This window comes from Zingiber officinale, chromosome 11B, assembly GCF_018446385.1.
Source record: "Zingiber officinale cultivar Zhangliang chromosome 11B, Zo_v1.1, whole genome shotgun sequence".
Taxonomy (NCBI): Eukaryota; Viridiplantae; Streptophyta; class Magnoliopsida; order Zingiberales; family Zingiberaceae; genus Zingiber; species Zingiber officinale.
Window position 1 is genome coordinate 83,651,049 of NC_056007.1, and position 15,371 is coordinate 83,666,419.

The following is a 15,371-nucleotide window of genomic DNA, read 5'->3' on the forward strand; positions in this document are numbered from 1 at the left end:
TAGATAAGGAGTTCAATTCATATTCAATTTTCTTTTGAATGGATCAAATTTTGGTTAAAAAAAAAACATTCAGCATATCATCCTTTCGATAATCGTGTTCTAATATATAGTCGAGGTTTCAGTCCTAAATCGAAATAATATAATTTCGGTATCATATCGTATCGTGTCGATACAGTTTCGATATTTTTTATTTATATATAATAATTATTAGATAAATATATTTATTGTGTATAATTTTAAAATAAGTTATATATTGATTTTATATAAGTTCTCCATTATTAAACAACTTAATATTGTTATAAAAAATAATTAAATATAATTTTTTTAAAAAATAATTGATATATAAATAACTTGAATTAAAATTGATATATTATAATATCATAATATGTTATCTTACTAAAAGAAATCACGTGAATCAAATGGAAACAATGATTCTTATAATATTTTACTTAGATAATTTTTAAAGTTCTCCAATGTCCAAATTAAATAATCATAATTATATAAATTAATACAAAATACTATTTTATATATAATAAACATATAAATTAACTATTTATTTATTTAATCAATAATTTAAATAACATATATTTAAAATAGTAAAAAAATAGAATATCAATTAACCATTAAAATAGTAAAAAAAATATAAAATAATTAAAATATATATAAGAATATAAATTTGATTTATTATAATTTTTAAGAATTTTTTAGAATTTTTAAAATAGTAAAAATAATTTCAGAATATTATTTAATAAAATTTATTACTTTTTTAAAAATTTTAAATGTATTTTTTATATTTTATTAGGATAATTTAATTAGGGTTTATAAAAGTCTTTTTAAAATATCACAATTAAGTGGTAGTGCGAATTGTTTAATTTATTTAAATAGTAATATTAATTTTGCACAATAAGTCCACACCCGACACCGACGCCCACGACTCGCACGCGAGGCCGCAACACCTCCGACTCCTCGTGAACGCGTCTAGCAGCACCGGAGGCATCTAACAACACTTCTGGCGACGCCGAAAACATCCCGTGACGCTTTCAACACCGCTAGAAATGTCATGTCGCGAAACCTCGAGTGCCTACGACACTTCAAATGCCCCCACGACGCTTCCAACGGCACCGGAAATGTCTGGCGACGTTGCCTATGCTATCGCATGACGACAAGCGTGCGGACACAACGAAATCTTCACTATTTTGATGTGTGGACGGAACAATAAGTTATGTCCATTCCACCCGATACAGAACGAAATTTTGAACAGTGATGACAAGTATTCGACTCTGCAAATCATCCCATCTTCAATCCATCTGTCTGAGGAAACTGAACATATAAGAGAAAGCAAAACTCTTTTTTCTAAAACAAAAAAGTGAACTTTAGCATCACAATGATGCCAAAGATTACCTTGAGCCTTTTGCTAATCGCTGGCTCTTTTGTTAGATTCTGTAATCTTATTCAACGGTACAAGCTGAACACTCATTGCTGAAGTCTTCTCGTGAAGTTTGTTACAACTTGTGATCTTTGTCTACACTTTTACAAACTTGGTTATGCACTTTCACCAATTAACATTTATTTTATTTATATAACAACTTCTAGATGGAAAATACCCTATCTATTTCCTTAGACGAGGGGGAAAACATACAAAAATTACATTTAAGAAGAAACTAAATTGGCGAGCCTTTTCGCCCATGGACTTTCCTCTGGATTCCATGATATGGAAGAACCCATGATAGCACACCACCTCAAGTTTATTAGAGCAGTTGCAAGAAATTCTTGTGATTTTTCAAAAGTTGTCTGAACAATCTGTAGCTCTACATCTGAGTCTTCACTAAGTATTAATTGCCCAAAAGTATCTCTTTTCTCTTGAAGAATCTCAGAATCTTCAGAGACCATCCGCATGCTCAGCACTTGGAGTGCCTCCATAGCCGTGCTGTGGAATTCATTCTCTACATATGCAGTGAATGTGTACCATAGAGAAGATGGATCAGGACTTATTTTATCTCTATGCATGGTCTCGATTATAATTTCTATCACATCAATTCTACCCTGAAAAAAACAACCATATTTTGACTCATCAGCTGAGTGTTTGAAATGTGGGGGGAAAGTGGAGATATTTGACTGACATCAAAATACCTTTAGAAATGCTTGCCGAAGGATTGTGTTAAAAAACTGGATATCAGGCTGAATGCCTTCGGACCTTGATTGATCCAAAACACTAAAAGCTCCTTCAAAATCTTCATTTGCTAGAAGAACCTGTTAAGATTCCCTCATACAAATTAGATTAGGGAAAATGTTCTTATCTCCCTAAAACTTTTCTTTTATAGTTCTGATGATTAAAGTTCTTCCAAATCAACTTTCAGGTAGTATTTGCAAAGCAATAATAGGGTCTCAATAGAAACTTTAGTAATCAATGTGATGCCTACATGGAACAATAATAAAACAATAAAACATATGAAGACTAGGAACCAATGGGTTTCTTTCTTCAGGATGCATGAAATTCACATGGGAGTTGGTGAACTATCCAAATTTATATTTTCCCTTAAATACAACATAATCGTGAGATGTCAATTAACAAAGCTATTGGTTAGTTTTGGCAATACAAATGTTGAGTTTTGAGTGTTGAGTGTTGAGCGCAATTTATTCATCTCTCAAAACAAAAATAAATATATAAAAAGTCTAGTACAAGATCATACCTTAATCAAGGCAGTAAAAGTCAAAATCTGTGGGCAGAAACCATCGCGTATCATCAAGGAAAGAATTGCACAAGCAGACTTGAAACTATTAAGAACGCTGCAGCATTCTATCATCATGTTGTATGTTGCAACATTAGCAGGAAAACTGCATAATCTCATACCTCTGAAGACTTCAATTGCCTTGTGAAACTGAGAGAATAGGATATTTATGCATATTTATGTAAGGAAAGTACATTCAGAAAGAGTGGATGAAAATAGGATTGTACGCTATCATCCCAGATACCTCCTTTGCTTGTACAAGTGCATGCAGTACAACATTATACATATCAGTTTTCTGGTGACCATCTGCCTGCCATAGCATGTTCTCGGCAACATTTAGATACTGCAGCATTTCTTCTATCATGCCCTCCTCTCCTAAAGCTCTAATCTGCAGAATAAAAGTTATACAAGGTGGTCAACCACCCAAATCTATTCAAACCAACTATACACACAAAAAGTTAAGACCTCTGCAACTAATAATACAGCAATCAAACAAGATTTCAGTACTTAAAATGCCAAACCAGATTGTACTAAAATACATAGCTGGAGGAATGAAAAGCTAAGTTGCCTACAATTTCCAATACAATGACAGAAGCCAGAAGGGTGACATTTTCAAGGCTATAAAGGTTTAAATTCCTTTTCAAAAAGAAAAGAAATCGGAATTTTTATTTGGCAAGGGCAAATAGTCAAAGAAAATATTATTATTCACTTATCATTCATATTTCTTTCCCAACATTCTAAAAACATATTCTCTAAACTGCCTACATTACGAGGAAAATAGGACTGCCCATCAAAAATTGTTTTTCCAGGATATGAAGGAATGCAAATGCCTGTTTGTTAGAGAAGAAAAAGAAAACCATTAAAAAGCAAATAAAAAATGAGGGTACCAGGATCTACATCAGGCCATCATGGAACCTGCAACATTCTAAATTCCCACAACACAAAAGGTTCTTTTGAGAAAATAACAATCAGATTTTATCGTAGTTATTTTTAAAAAAATATATATTCAATGAGGATTTGCACAAGAACTACAAATTAAATACTTTTTAGTAATGTCTATACATCATTCACCCCACAGGTACATATCTATTTGCACAGAACAATTCTTCTATCTCAGTATATAATGATTTTTTTTTTTTGAAAATATAATATACACAAGGAAGCCTGGGCAAGATTGTTCATTTGTTTTTTTTTTTTGGAATATATTATGCATATGGAATCAAGCCTTATTTAGGCAAAGATTGGTATTGAACTTAACACCTTGGAAACAGCTTCCAAGGTTTCTTACCAATTGATAGCAGGCACCTTCATGATCGTGTTCATTGGAATTACAATCATGATACAAAATTATCAATTATCTTTTTGACTACAGATCTGTCCATTATGTTTTAAGCATTTTTAATACTATCTTGATGTAACTTAGCAGTCCAATCAGAATCATGTAATATAATGGTATATCAAGATGCAAATCTGGTTTGTGTTATGAAGGAGCAGTAGGCAGGAAAAGAAAACAAAGTACCAAATTCTTCAAAGATGTATAACTGTGTCGGATTCCATTATTTGCCATATCCATCTCAATAGCACTTATTCTTTTGGAAACATCAAGACGGGAAAGAATATTTCCCTGCTCATAAGGGGCATTGACAGTACCAAACAATGAGAACATATGTGCATAGGTTGAAATATTTAACTTCATGTTCAGTTTCTTGAGCTTCACAAGAAGACGGACTGCGCGTTCTGGTTCACCCTACATGGGAAGAATGTAAATAAAGAATTTGGATAATAACCAAGTTGAAGCCTTCTTCAACACACCAGGCAGGCAGTTGCATTGTTGGAGTGTTGATCTAACCTAGTGTAGCAGTCACTAATGAAACATATTGAATAGAAAAGGATCTAACATGAGCAGAACTCTGAACAAATGAATCAAAGTATTATAAAGCGCTGTCAAGTAATCCTTGTCGAAGTTAGTTTAGCTGTCATTTCAGTAGTGTAGTAAACAAGTTGGTTAGATAACAAATACAGGCAATATGTCTCAACAATTTGAGGTCAAATACACGGATATTATCCTATTGTTGCCTATGAGAAGTAATATTGTTAGTAAAATCCATACCATTTGAACCTCTTCAAAAAAAATTGTGTACTTTGTTATGATTATATTCACACCTTCAACTCTAATTGTTTCATTATTATCTTTCAACCTATCAATACCACAAAACTTGATTTCTCTCCTTTATCATCAATGGAAGTTACATCTAATTTCCTGGGAATAATATTAATTTTAATTCATCTCATACATCAATCTAAATATTTTCCATCAATACTGCACAAACTTACTGCTAAATGTTGAAAACAGATAGTGGAACATTGTCCAACAACCTGAAGGGCACATAACATCAAACAGAACTTCAGCATCGATTCTAATCATCCACTCTTTATCATATGAATAACCCCTTCACTAATTTCTCATTAGTGTTAGATCTGAAGGTGTCCATCCAACTTACTATTCCACTAAATTTCTTTGTGCCATCGAATTTATATTTCATATATTTGGTGTTAGGTCTAAGGAAATTCATTAAATGCACACCCCATGACAAAAACATGATATGTTTCTATCACATTTGATGCTCGTTTATTTTCCAAAGATACCATAATATTATCTAGTTACCTTCTAAACTCTCTGTAAGCAATAAATCAAACTATTTCCGAGACCTCTCTAACTCAAATATCTTATTGAATAACTATCATCAACTGCTATCCATCCAAAAATAGAACAAGTATGATTATTCAATATAATCACTTCACCTATTGTCTTCGTTCAATTAGACTTTCCCAAAGTTCAATACTGAGATTCGCCGACTTAATTCCTCTATAGTTAGAGCAACTGGGTATGTCATTATTATTCTAGCAATTGGTGTAACTCCTGTCCATTTAGATCTTAATTCTCAAAGATGTATTGAATCAAGTAGCTACTGGACCAGCATCTGTAAACAATTTGAAATTCCCAACAATTCAATGATTGGGACTAGCATAAGTGCATAACCAGTCATTAACAGAAGTATCTCATTCTATTACTATATAGCATGGTATCAACCATTGATGATAAACCCACATACAATATTAAGAACATGTACGAAAATAGAAAGGCCAATTACTTGAAGAGCACAACTTGGAAGAAAGTGTATTCAAGAAATGTGCATTTACTGATGGCATAACAATTTTATTTTAAACTTGCCAGAACAAGTGGAAAAGAAAGAAATAATCATGGTTATGAAGATATGATAAAACTTGGGGCATATGTGGAGTACCACAGTTAATGGATGGAAGTAAAAAAGTAAAAGAGGAATAACTTCAATACTAACTAGATTTTCAGTAACCATATCAGGGTTGTCTCTAAAAGGAAAAACAATCAAATATGCATTGGTATGATATAAATATTTTAACTGTATACTACTTATTGAGGTAAAGGATACAAGAGGCTTAGTTAGATATAAAGAAAAAGAAAAGGAAACATAGGAAATAATTAGAAAATAAAATGCATTGAATATTAACATTTTCAGGAAGAACCTGGTTACCATGATACCACAGGCAGCAAACAAAGAATTGTAGGTATACATGTACTTGGGTAGGCAAACAGATATCTTATCTGCAAAAAACTCAGCCAAATCCAGCTCAAAATTTCGGCTATAACCAATTGAGAGAACTGCAAAAGTATCATTATATGGTTCGATGTTCATTTCCTCCATCATCTTGAGCTGGAAAATAATGCATAGAAATAGTAAGTTAAATAAACGTTGAAACAACTTACAAAGGACCCAAACAATGTCTGAGTCTGAAAATAAATGACAGTATGGTAGATACCACTTTCATGCCATATTCAACTCCCTTTCCTGCAATGGCAGATTTAACAAAGCCATCATATGTATGTTTAGAAGGTTTCAACCCAATGTCAAACATCTACAGAAAAATATAAACTCAATTAGTGCTGAATTTTAGAAAGAAAAACAATAGACGTGTAGGTGAACCAAAAATTTCTAAAATAAGTGAATATCAGTAATACAAGAAATGAGACACTAAGATGAAATTTGTGACTTCCAAAGCATCTGAAACTAAAATTTAAGTTATTCTACAATGCATGAAATATTCTGAATTTGAACCAAAGAACAAGAAACACTACAATTTGCACATTCAAATAATAATAACAATAAACATAACTTATAATGGCCAAATACAAAACATCTCTAAGAATTTTCTAGCATTGCTCAAAGCAATATGTTAAGCAAGTAATTAAATATATATCATGGTTTTGTATGAAGTTTCATTAAGTCAGCATGCAGTTTTTCTCACACCAATGGCTCCAATAAATCACCTCATTCAACCATTGCTTCTAATATTGTGGTTACTTTAAGATTAGAATTTGTTGAAAGGAAGATCTTCAGTTTAATAAAGAAAATTGAGTTATAACTAGATCATTTGTGTTCAAGGGCAAAGTACGGATTATAAAAAATGGAGAAGTGGGAGAAAATTTAGTTGGCAGAAATCTGAAAATGTTTAATAAATACCCTATCAATGAAACAGACTGTATTGGGTGCCTAGCATGTCAGCTCAAATAGGGTAACATTATTAGTTCATCTGTTTCTTTCTCTTGCCAATTTCTCTCAAGTAAAAGGAGGGAGAGGCTCTCTTCCCTGTACTTCAACTCTTCATTCGATATTGCTACCCAGCTAAACAGTCTGCAAAGATTCTGTGTGCACTGTCATACCTTCTATTAACATAAACTCACAATTTTAGTCCTCTACTGGAAATACATCAGACTGGTTATCCAGGTAATCTTACTGCATTATTAACAAATTATCATATTTATCAGAATCATGGTTGCGGATCTTGATTGATACCAACTGCAGAGGCTGTAAATATAAGTTCGCTAAAAAGACTTGAACCATCTTAGACTAGGAGGTAATATATACATTATCAATGCCTTTTAATTTGTACCAAATGGTCTATATTAGAAACATATGGCTCAAGTAGAAAATTTTTTGACATTTAGAACCAAAGCAATCTATAAAAGGTAGATGAATACATAGCAGCAAAAAAATCACATCCAAAGAAGCAAAAACAACAAATACTTTCACAGCCAAGAAATTAAAATATAACAAAAGTATACATATGACAGATGACTGTACCTGCAAAAATAGCTGCTCAGCCAACTGGTAATTATTCAATTCTGCACAGGCATGTATGATGTCATTAAAAGACCATCTCAACAAGTTCATAAGCGGACGGGAGAACCTTTTCGATATCTGTTTCATGTTTTCAGTTCTGGGATCACAAAAAGCTTCTTGCTTGTCTTTCAAACTTAGGTTGTTTAGAACAGCATCATCAATGATTTCATGTGCCTCTGAAATGAATTTACTTTTCCCTGACTTGCTTATTAATTGATCTATTAGGGTTCCTGATACAAGTGTATCAACTTTGTCAGATTGTGATTGACCATCAAAAATTTTCTCTAATTCAAGATTCCTATTGTCATTGTTATGTCTCATATCCAATACCTCCAGCCTAGCTTCCAAACCTACACTTATCTCAGGGTTTCTGCTGTGGGTTAAGGAAGTTGGATTGTCCAACAAAACCTTCTCACATAGTTTGTCCTTTGAAGGAATAGGGATATCTAAACCTGATGAACGATATTGTCCAGAAGCAGATTTTGAAAGGCAAGCACTACCTTGTCTTGCAAACATGACTAGATGTTTTAAGGCAGCATTTGCAGATTCAAGATCACCTAACCTACTGAAGGACCAAATAAATTTCCGTAACATTATTGCACTTGGATTGTAATATCTAGCATACTCCTTCCAGATCTCATGAACTGAAGATAGACTTCTCTGCAGAACTGCAAGCTAAAGAACATTTTAGAATTAGCAATTGAACATCCTAAGCACCAGTAGCAGAAGCCAATACGAAGAAGATGCAACAATTAAACATTTACTCAATTATAAAGCATTGGTATAAGTGCCTGAGGAACAGACAAAACACATCTGAAACAGGTTGTTCAGCAAAACCACCAGAGAAGACTCAGATCAATGATGCAATGCAGCCTTTGATTGCATACATCACCAACAAGATGAGACAGGGTATAGTTGATATCATCCCAAGCGTGACAAAGAGACTTGGACATGAGCATGTGACTGTCCATCCACCCATAATACAGAAATGATATGAAGTAACATATAATAACACGTCAACATGATCAAATAATAAAGAATAAACAAATAATCTAAGCACTCAGCTTGTCTAGAAAATCACATCCATTCATACACTAGCAGTTACAATCTGAACAACACTGATGGAAGTTCATGCAACAACCAGCATTTTAGAGTCTATCAAAAAACATATATATATATGCAGGGAAGATCATGATAAAAATCAGACAAACTAAACAAGTTAAAAACTATAGTCTATCGAAACCATTTCTATGTTGAGTAGATGGTAAAATTGGAAATTTTACTGAAATCAGCAGTATTATCATCAAATTGGAAATTTTATGAAAATTAGTAGTATTGTCATTATGGACAAAAGACCAAGAAGATATGCAAATTCAGCAGACAAATAATGATAAAATATCAAATACCAAAATGACAATACAAAAGGTTTCACTTTGCTTGAAAGCAAGAAGAGAAAGGGCCTGGGATGGGAAAAAAGCCCAAGAAGTAACTATTGATGTATCAAAATATACCATATAACTGTCTGTAGATACTTCAAGCACAGTTAAACATCCTTCATTTGTTAAAGTCAAATTTAAACAGACACTTGAACATATTGCATGATTGATTATTAAGTCAACCAAGTAAACATCTAAATTTTAGATCATTATGTCACAGATATAATTCATGCTACTCTATTACATGTTCTCATAAAAACCATTCAGATCGAATTCTAACCTTAAGAAGTTCCCAGTAGGTTACTTCAGACTTGCCAACAAGTTGTGTTTCCATCAGCCCCAAGCAATGGTTAACATAATTGAAGCTCTTCGAACTCCAACATCCACTTAAGAAAAGATTAAACATTGGCAGCGAAGAATGCACCCGATCATTTTCCCCAAGAGAATTAAGCAGGTTAAATGCCTATGAAAAGTGAATAATTGAGCAAGAAAATTTTCTGTAAAAGATGATGAATGACTTCTAGAATCATGCTTAAGATAAAGTTTATAAAGGAATATATACAGTGAGAAAGGACAGACAACAGCAGCAGACAAGCATGTGACCATCTCAGGATGATCCTGAATGCTAAAGTGGTATTCTAATAATCATAGAAATAAAAAGAGAACAATTCCTTAAATACTGACATTTCTGGCCAAACAAAATCCATTTTGTTATACCCATTTAGTTGAACCAGCTAGAGGACTGAAGAAATCAACCCCCAGAAAGTCAGATCAAATACCAAACAATTACTACTATGGATGGGAGTGGCTCAGGATATATTCAACTAAATTTGGTGCCCAGAAAAAACCCAACACCTACATTTGGTGCCTAGGAAAGCCAACGCCAATTAAAAGGAAAAAAAAATGGATACCCACCAACAGCATATACATCTTCATATGAGTTTTTCTAATTTAGGCTTAGATTGGCCTTCTGCAGTTGTGAAAATGTAGTAAAAGAAAATTGTAAGAGACATGAAATCAACTAGGGGAATAATAAGGAACATGTTTTCCATATTTTTCCCATTTCAATCATAGGAGTAGATTTTCCAGCTTTCCATATATTCCTAGGAATAGCTATCTGGGCAGTAACATTGTTTGGAATCTGAACCGCCATAGAAATGAACTATAAATTGTTGAAGGAAAGAGTTTCTTGTGAACTGCATTTGCATAGCTTAAAAAAATTCAATTATCCATTTCCATAACAAAGACAATCTGGAAAATGAAAAGAAAAGTAAAATACATATTTGCCTCCGTCTTATGAACTCTAAAATATTTTTACAAAGGAGGATTATTTTTTGCTAAAAAGAAAGAGATCATATTTTAAATAACAATTACACATTTTCTGGGTAAAAAATTCTATATCTTTACAAACAATTTTCTTTATCACATAGTAAGTAACAGTGATAGAATAACCACAATCAAAACAAACCTGCTCCATGTATCCTCGTTTACTAAAAGCTTGAAGTATGAAGCTGCAATTTCTCTTGTTTAAGGCAATATCTTTTTCCTCCATCGTATTCCATGTCTCCATAGCAAACTAAACAATAAGACCACCAATAAGAACAAAATATGGGAAATAATGCTAGTTATCAGCAAACTGTTAATAAGAAAATGAAGAAAAAATATATCTGCTCCGTCAGCAGAAGGTATAGGGAACCAAACAAATTTCCTGACCTAGCAATCTAGTATGCATATACTCAAATACTATTAACCCTGAAGGAAAAAAAAAAAAAAGAATGTTTGATCTGTAGTCTTTAATGGATTTGTATATCAAAATTTTGACTTAGTATTTCAGCATTGCCATGGAAATTTTTTGCATTTCTACCTAATTGCAAACTACACACTATTGAACTCGTAAACAAACTGAGGCTGAGCATGCTTTTAGGTTTGAAGTTTAAGTTAAGCATGCAGCAGTATGTATATGCTCCCAGTTCCCTTCTCTCTTTTCTGATCCTCTGACAGTTAAACTACCCCCCCCCCCCCCCAAAATAAAAAAAAAAACTATACATCTCTATTAACATATTCCAGGCTATCCCAATGTATTTGTAGAAGAATATATGAGTGGTATAAAGGTTCCTGAAAATTCTTAGATTATGCATAAACACTCTTTAGGATCCTAAAACAAAGGAAACCATGACCCCCACTAAAATCCAGAGACTGACTAGGTGAATGCAGCCTTGAAGAATTGTCAAAATTAGGAGATAGTTATGTTTTACACATAGCTAAAGGTGCAGTTGGATTCTATAACAAATAATAAAGACACATTGAATTTAAAATTAAGAATTTTTAAAATTAATCATTACCAATGGATCACCCTTGGATGCACAATATTCCAGAATATAAGAAAAACTATTGGGATTTAAGTAGTCCTTCACTTCACCAAGGTTTAAAAGAAATTTGGAGGCTTGCTGGTTATCTCCCCTCCGAAGTGCATTAATAACTTGCAGCTGCAGCAATTTAGTACCCAAACGGTCACCCAAAAGATTGGTACTGAGATCTACAAAACAGCAGGTTATAGTACAATTGAATAAACATATTAAATTAATTAAAGTTGAAGGTGTGACCATGTGAGAGGTGAGGGGTAGAAGGAGAAAATAGAAAACTGCAATTAAAATGATCTGTGAAATCTTTACTGCTAATAACATAGCCTTGAACAAAGTTCAACTTATGAATAAGATCAATGTATCTAAGCCAAATAGTTAGGGGTATGATGCAGGACCAGGAGGACCCAATCTTCCGGAGAACACAACTTTTGATTCGGAACTCAAAATCAGGTTCTGTCAGCGATCACACGTGCAGAATTCGAAGATCTACGTTTGTTAGGGAACCGTAACCACCAAGTTTCGGGTCCAAAATCAACGGTTTAGGCCCACCCAAGTTGGAGGATCCAAAGAATTTTTTACTATTTTTAGTTTTTTTAGTAATTTTCATTTTTATGGTATTTAAGGTATTTTTGATATTTATGGGTCATGGGTTGTCTATGTTAGCGTCTTGTTTTAATAATTGCCTTCTGTTATGAATGTTTCCTTTTCTGGTAAAGTTTCTTTCCTTTCCTTACAAGATAGGAATCAAGATATGTATATTAGGACTTATTTCTTTTTTTGAGTGTTAGGATCTAGAGTTCATATAAACACCTGTTTAGATGTTTGAGAGATCCTCCTCTATTTATAATAAAGTTTCCCCTTTTCTGGTTTCTCTTTGTTCTTGGTGATTTCTCTTCTTGCCTTCTCCTCAATTCCGCTTTCACATCAGCCCATAGGATAATTGCTATCCTGCCCGGTGTCAGGGTAGCATGGCTTGGATTTAACATTGTAATTTGGAACAATAATTATGCAAAAATACACCGGGTTAGGTTGAATGTCGATGTAAATCTAGATAGGTAATTAACAGTATCTATTAGTTCATCCATATAGAGCTTTGAACAAAGCACCATATGGAAGTGTTTTTTTCCCTCACGAAATGACAAAAGTACTTTTAAGGCAATTTAACAAAATAAAAACCTTTTTTTTCACAAAGATTAGTGCCTCGTTTCTCCTAACTGACATCAATGTGCACAATTCAGTTGTTCGTGGTTTGTTGAAACTTGAAAGAAGCATATTTACATGAGTCGTCAAGTTGGAACCACATTTTATAACAGTATAACATATCATACAGAATGATAAGTTAATACCATTAGAAGATGAGAACGCATGAGATGACTCTGTTAAATCGATTCCATTCTTCCGAACCTGTTAGAGAAATTGATCAGTGACGTTGATAAGACTTCACAGAAGAAAAATAGGGGGAAATCAGCCTACCCCCTTCCGTACTTCACATGAATTGGAAAAATCTGCAAGTGATTGCCGAGTGATTCTAGCTCTGAAACTCAAAAATAAAATTTGATACAGTATTACGCCCAATGCATCCCAGATGAAAATTTTTGAAGGCGTTTTTCCAAACAACATAGAGCAAAAGAATGGTCTACTAACCGACACCTATGCATGCTTTTCTGGACTTTGATCACCGAGGAGATATAGTAAAGAAACAAAATGTGATACTCAGGAATCCAAGATAAGCTTTTTCTTAGAACCCGAAATATTTTAAGAACGAGAACTGCAAAGTATTCTATAACGAACTGCCCCAACCACGCGAAGGGGCGCAGCGGATGCGAGGCAGTGCCTGCGAGGGCCGAAAGATAGAGAGCAACTGAGAAGTGATTGTGAGTGATAGAAAATGGGGCGACCGCATGACATCATGGAGTTAGCTGCTTATTTACCTTAGAGATAAGAGGATAGCCCCCGAGACATATTAAGAATCAACACTCCCCTCCACTTGTTATCTTCTTCTGAAGCACCGCTTACTGGATTTCGAGAGGGATGGAGGCGTCGGGACGGCGTCGCCAACAGGTGGACCGTGGGCGGCGGCGGCGACCGGGCGAAACAGGCAGCAGGGAAGAGGGGGTCGGAGAAGGAGAAGGGCTTCGGTTTATTTCATTATGCCTCCAATAAAAATAAACCGGCTTTTTAAATAACTAATTACTTTTTGGATGTATTATTATTATTTTTTAGTGGGTAAAGGTATTCAATTATTCGAACTCATTAATTCTAAGGTTGACCGATTTAATTCTATAAATATTTTTCACCAACCATTAGGATAGATTAGGAAGTATTAATAGAGGCTCATTCAGTTCAACTCATGCATTCCCTCGAGATTATTAGTGTGAATGATGAAAAAACCCTAAAATGCACTTCAACAGAGAGTTAGACTGACGCCCAGGAGTTCTGGTAGGCCACTCCGATACTCAAGTTAGAGTTTGCTCAAGGTAGTATGCAGGAAGAAGAGATGGAGAAGAAGAAAAGGAAGAAAACTTGGTGGAGTTGTAGAGAGTTCAAAATTAGGGATCTTTTACACTTACCATGTCTAGGGTTTCAACTACTGCAGAGCATGCTCCTCCATCTTCCTCGTATGAGCTAGTAAAGGGGATTAGATCTGATAGTCGTTAGCTGTCTCGTCATTCACTAAGCGATGGCATGTTTGGAGAGGGAGGTATCAAGGAGACCAAGTCTAATAATCTTATAACTGCTTCTCCATTCATCCAATGACACATGTTCTGCAATATTTGCATAGAAATGATTTTCAATGATTGGGTGGTTAAGCGGCCTCCTTAACCACATGTCACTCTCATGCTTTTAATAGGCCACGTAGAGTGTGAGCTTGATCTAATAATGAAGGAACGAGGAATTGAAGTTTGTGTTGATTGACCATGAGAGTAGATGAAGTTGGTGACTGAGGCTGAGATGAGATGCCAAGATCTAAGACTGTACTGGAAGTGGTGTCGGCGACTAGGGGCGAACATAGATGGTGCTAGAATCTGAAACTGAGTCGGAGTGGATGCCAGTGACTGAAGCTGAGACATAAGTGATGTTGGCAACTGAGACAGAGTCATGTAGATGGTGTCGGGATATGAGACTGAGCGAAAGTGGATGTCGGCGATAGGGGCCTGAGACATGGAGGAGAAAAACAAGAACGATGTCGATGATTGAGACCGAACAAGTAGGTGGTGCCAGAATCTGAAATTAAGCCAGAGTGGATGTTGGAGATTAAGGCTTGAGACATGGAGGAGGTTTGGATCTGAAGCCGAGACAGGAGCCATGTCGGTGACTAAGACCCAGACGGGTGTCAGGATCGGGAGCTGAGATAGGAGCCCCTATAGCTTACTTGTACTTAACCAAACTTGAATCTTTGGGATGAGCTTATTGAGTCGGTTCAATCAGACCCGAGTCTTATCTGAGCAAATCAAATTCCCTTTGGGTCATGTGTGACCCATCTTGACTTTAATTGATAGATTAGCACGACTTTTGACTCCATGGGACGCGTGGAGGCTGAATTCTGTTACATCACAAGTCTTTCCTTCAAATCTAATCGAAGGAGGTGTAGTCTAACTTATTGTACTATATTGAGTTGTCATT

General features: G+C 34.5%; 1 protein-coding gene across 3 annotated transcripts; it reads right to left on the reverse strand.

The window, feature by feature from the left end:
* Nucleotides 1-1,538: 1,538 nt before the first annotated feature.
* On the reverse strand, nucleotides 1,539-13,896 carry LOC122033692 (pentatricopeptide repeat-containing protein At1g76280-like). 3 transcript variants are annotated; one of them, XM_042592813.1, is made up of 15 exons: nucleotides 13,679-13,896; nucleotides 13,392-13,581; nucleotides 13,221-13,281; nucleotides 13,094-13,151; nucleotides 11,727-11,870; nucleotides 10,853-10,960; nucleotides 9,665-9,847; nucleotides 7,910-8,623; nucleotides 6,588-6,683; nucleotides 6,302-6,481; nucleotides 4,249-4,476; nucleotides 2,974-3,117; nucleotides 2,691-2,879; nucleotides 2,131-2,250; nucleotides 1,539-2,043 (listed from the first exon to the last, which is right to left on the reverse strand). In XM_042592813.1, the coding sequence occupies exons 4-15, from the start codon at nucleotides 13,112-13,114 to the stop codon at nucleotides 1,651-1,653; spliced, it is 2,520 nt and encodes an 839-aa protein (XP_042448747.1). In that variant the 5' UTR covers nucleotides 13,115-13,151; nucleotides 13,221-13,281; nucleotides 13,392-13,581; nucleotides 13,679-13,896; the 3' UTR covers nucleotides 1,539-1,650. The 3 variants fall into 3 exon arrangements, with proteins under 3 accessions (XP_042448747.1, XP_042448746.1, XP_042448748.1); XM_042592812.1 differs by having other exon boundaries at nucleotides 11,727-11,920; XM_042592814.1 differs by lacking the exons at nucleotides 13,221-13,281; nucleotides 13,392-13,581.
* Nucleotides 13,897-15,371: the final 1,475 nt, after the last annotated feature.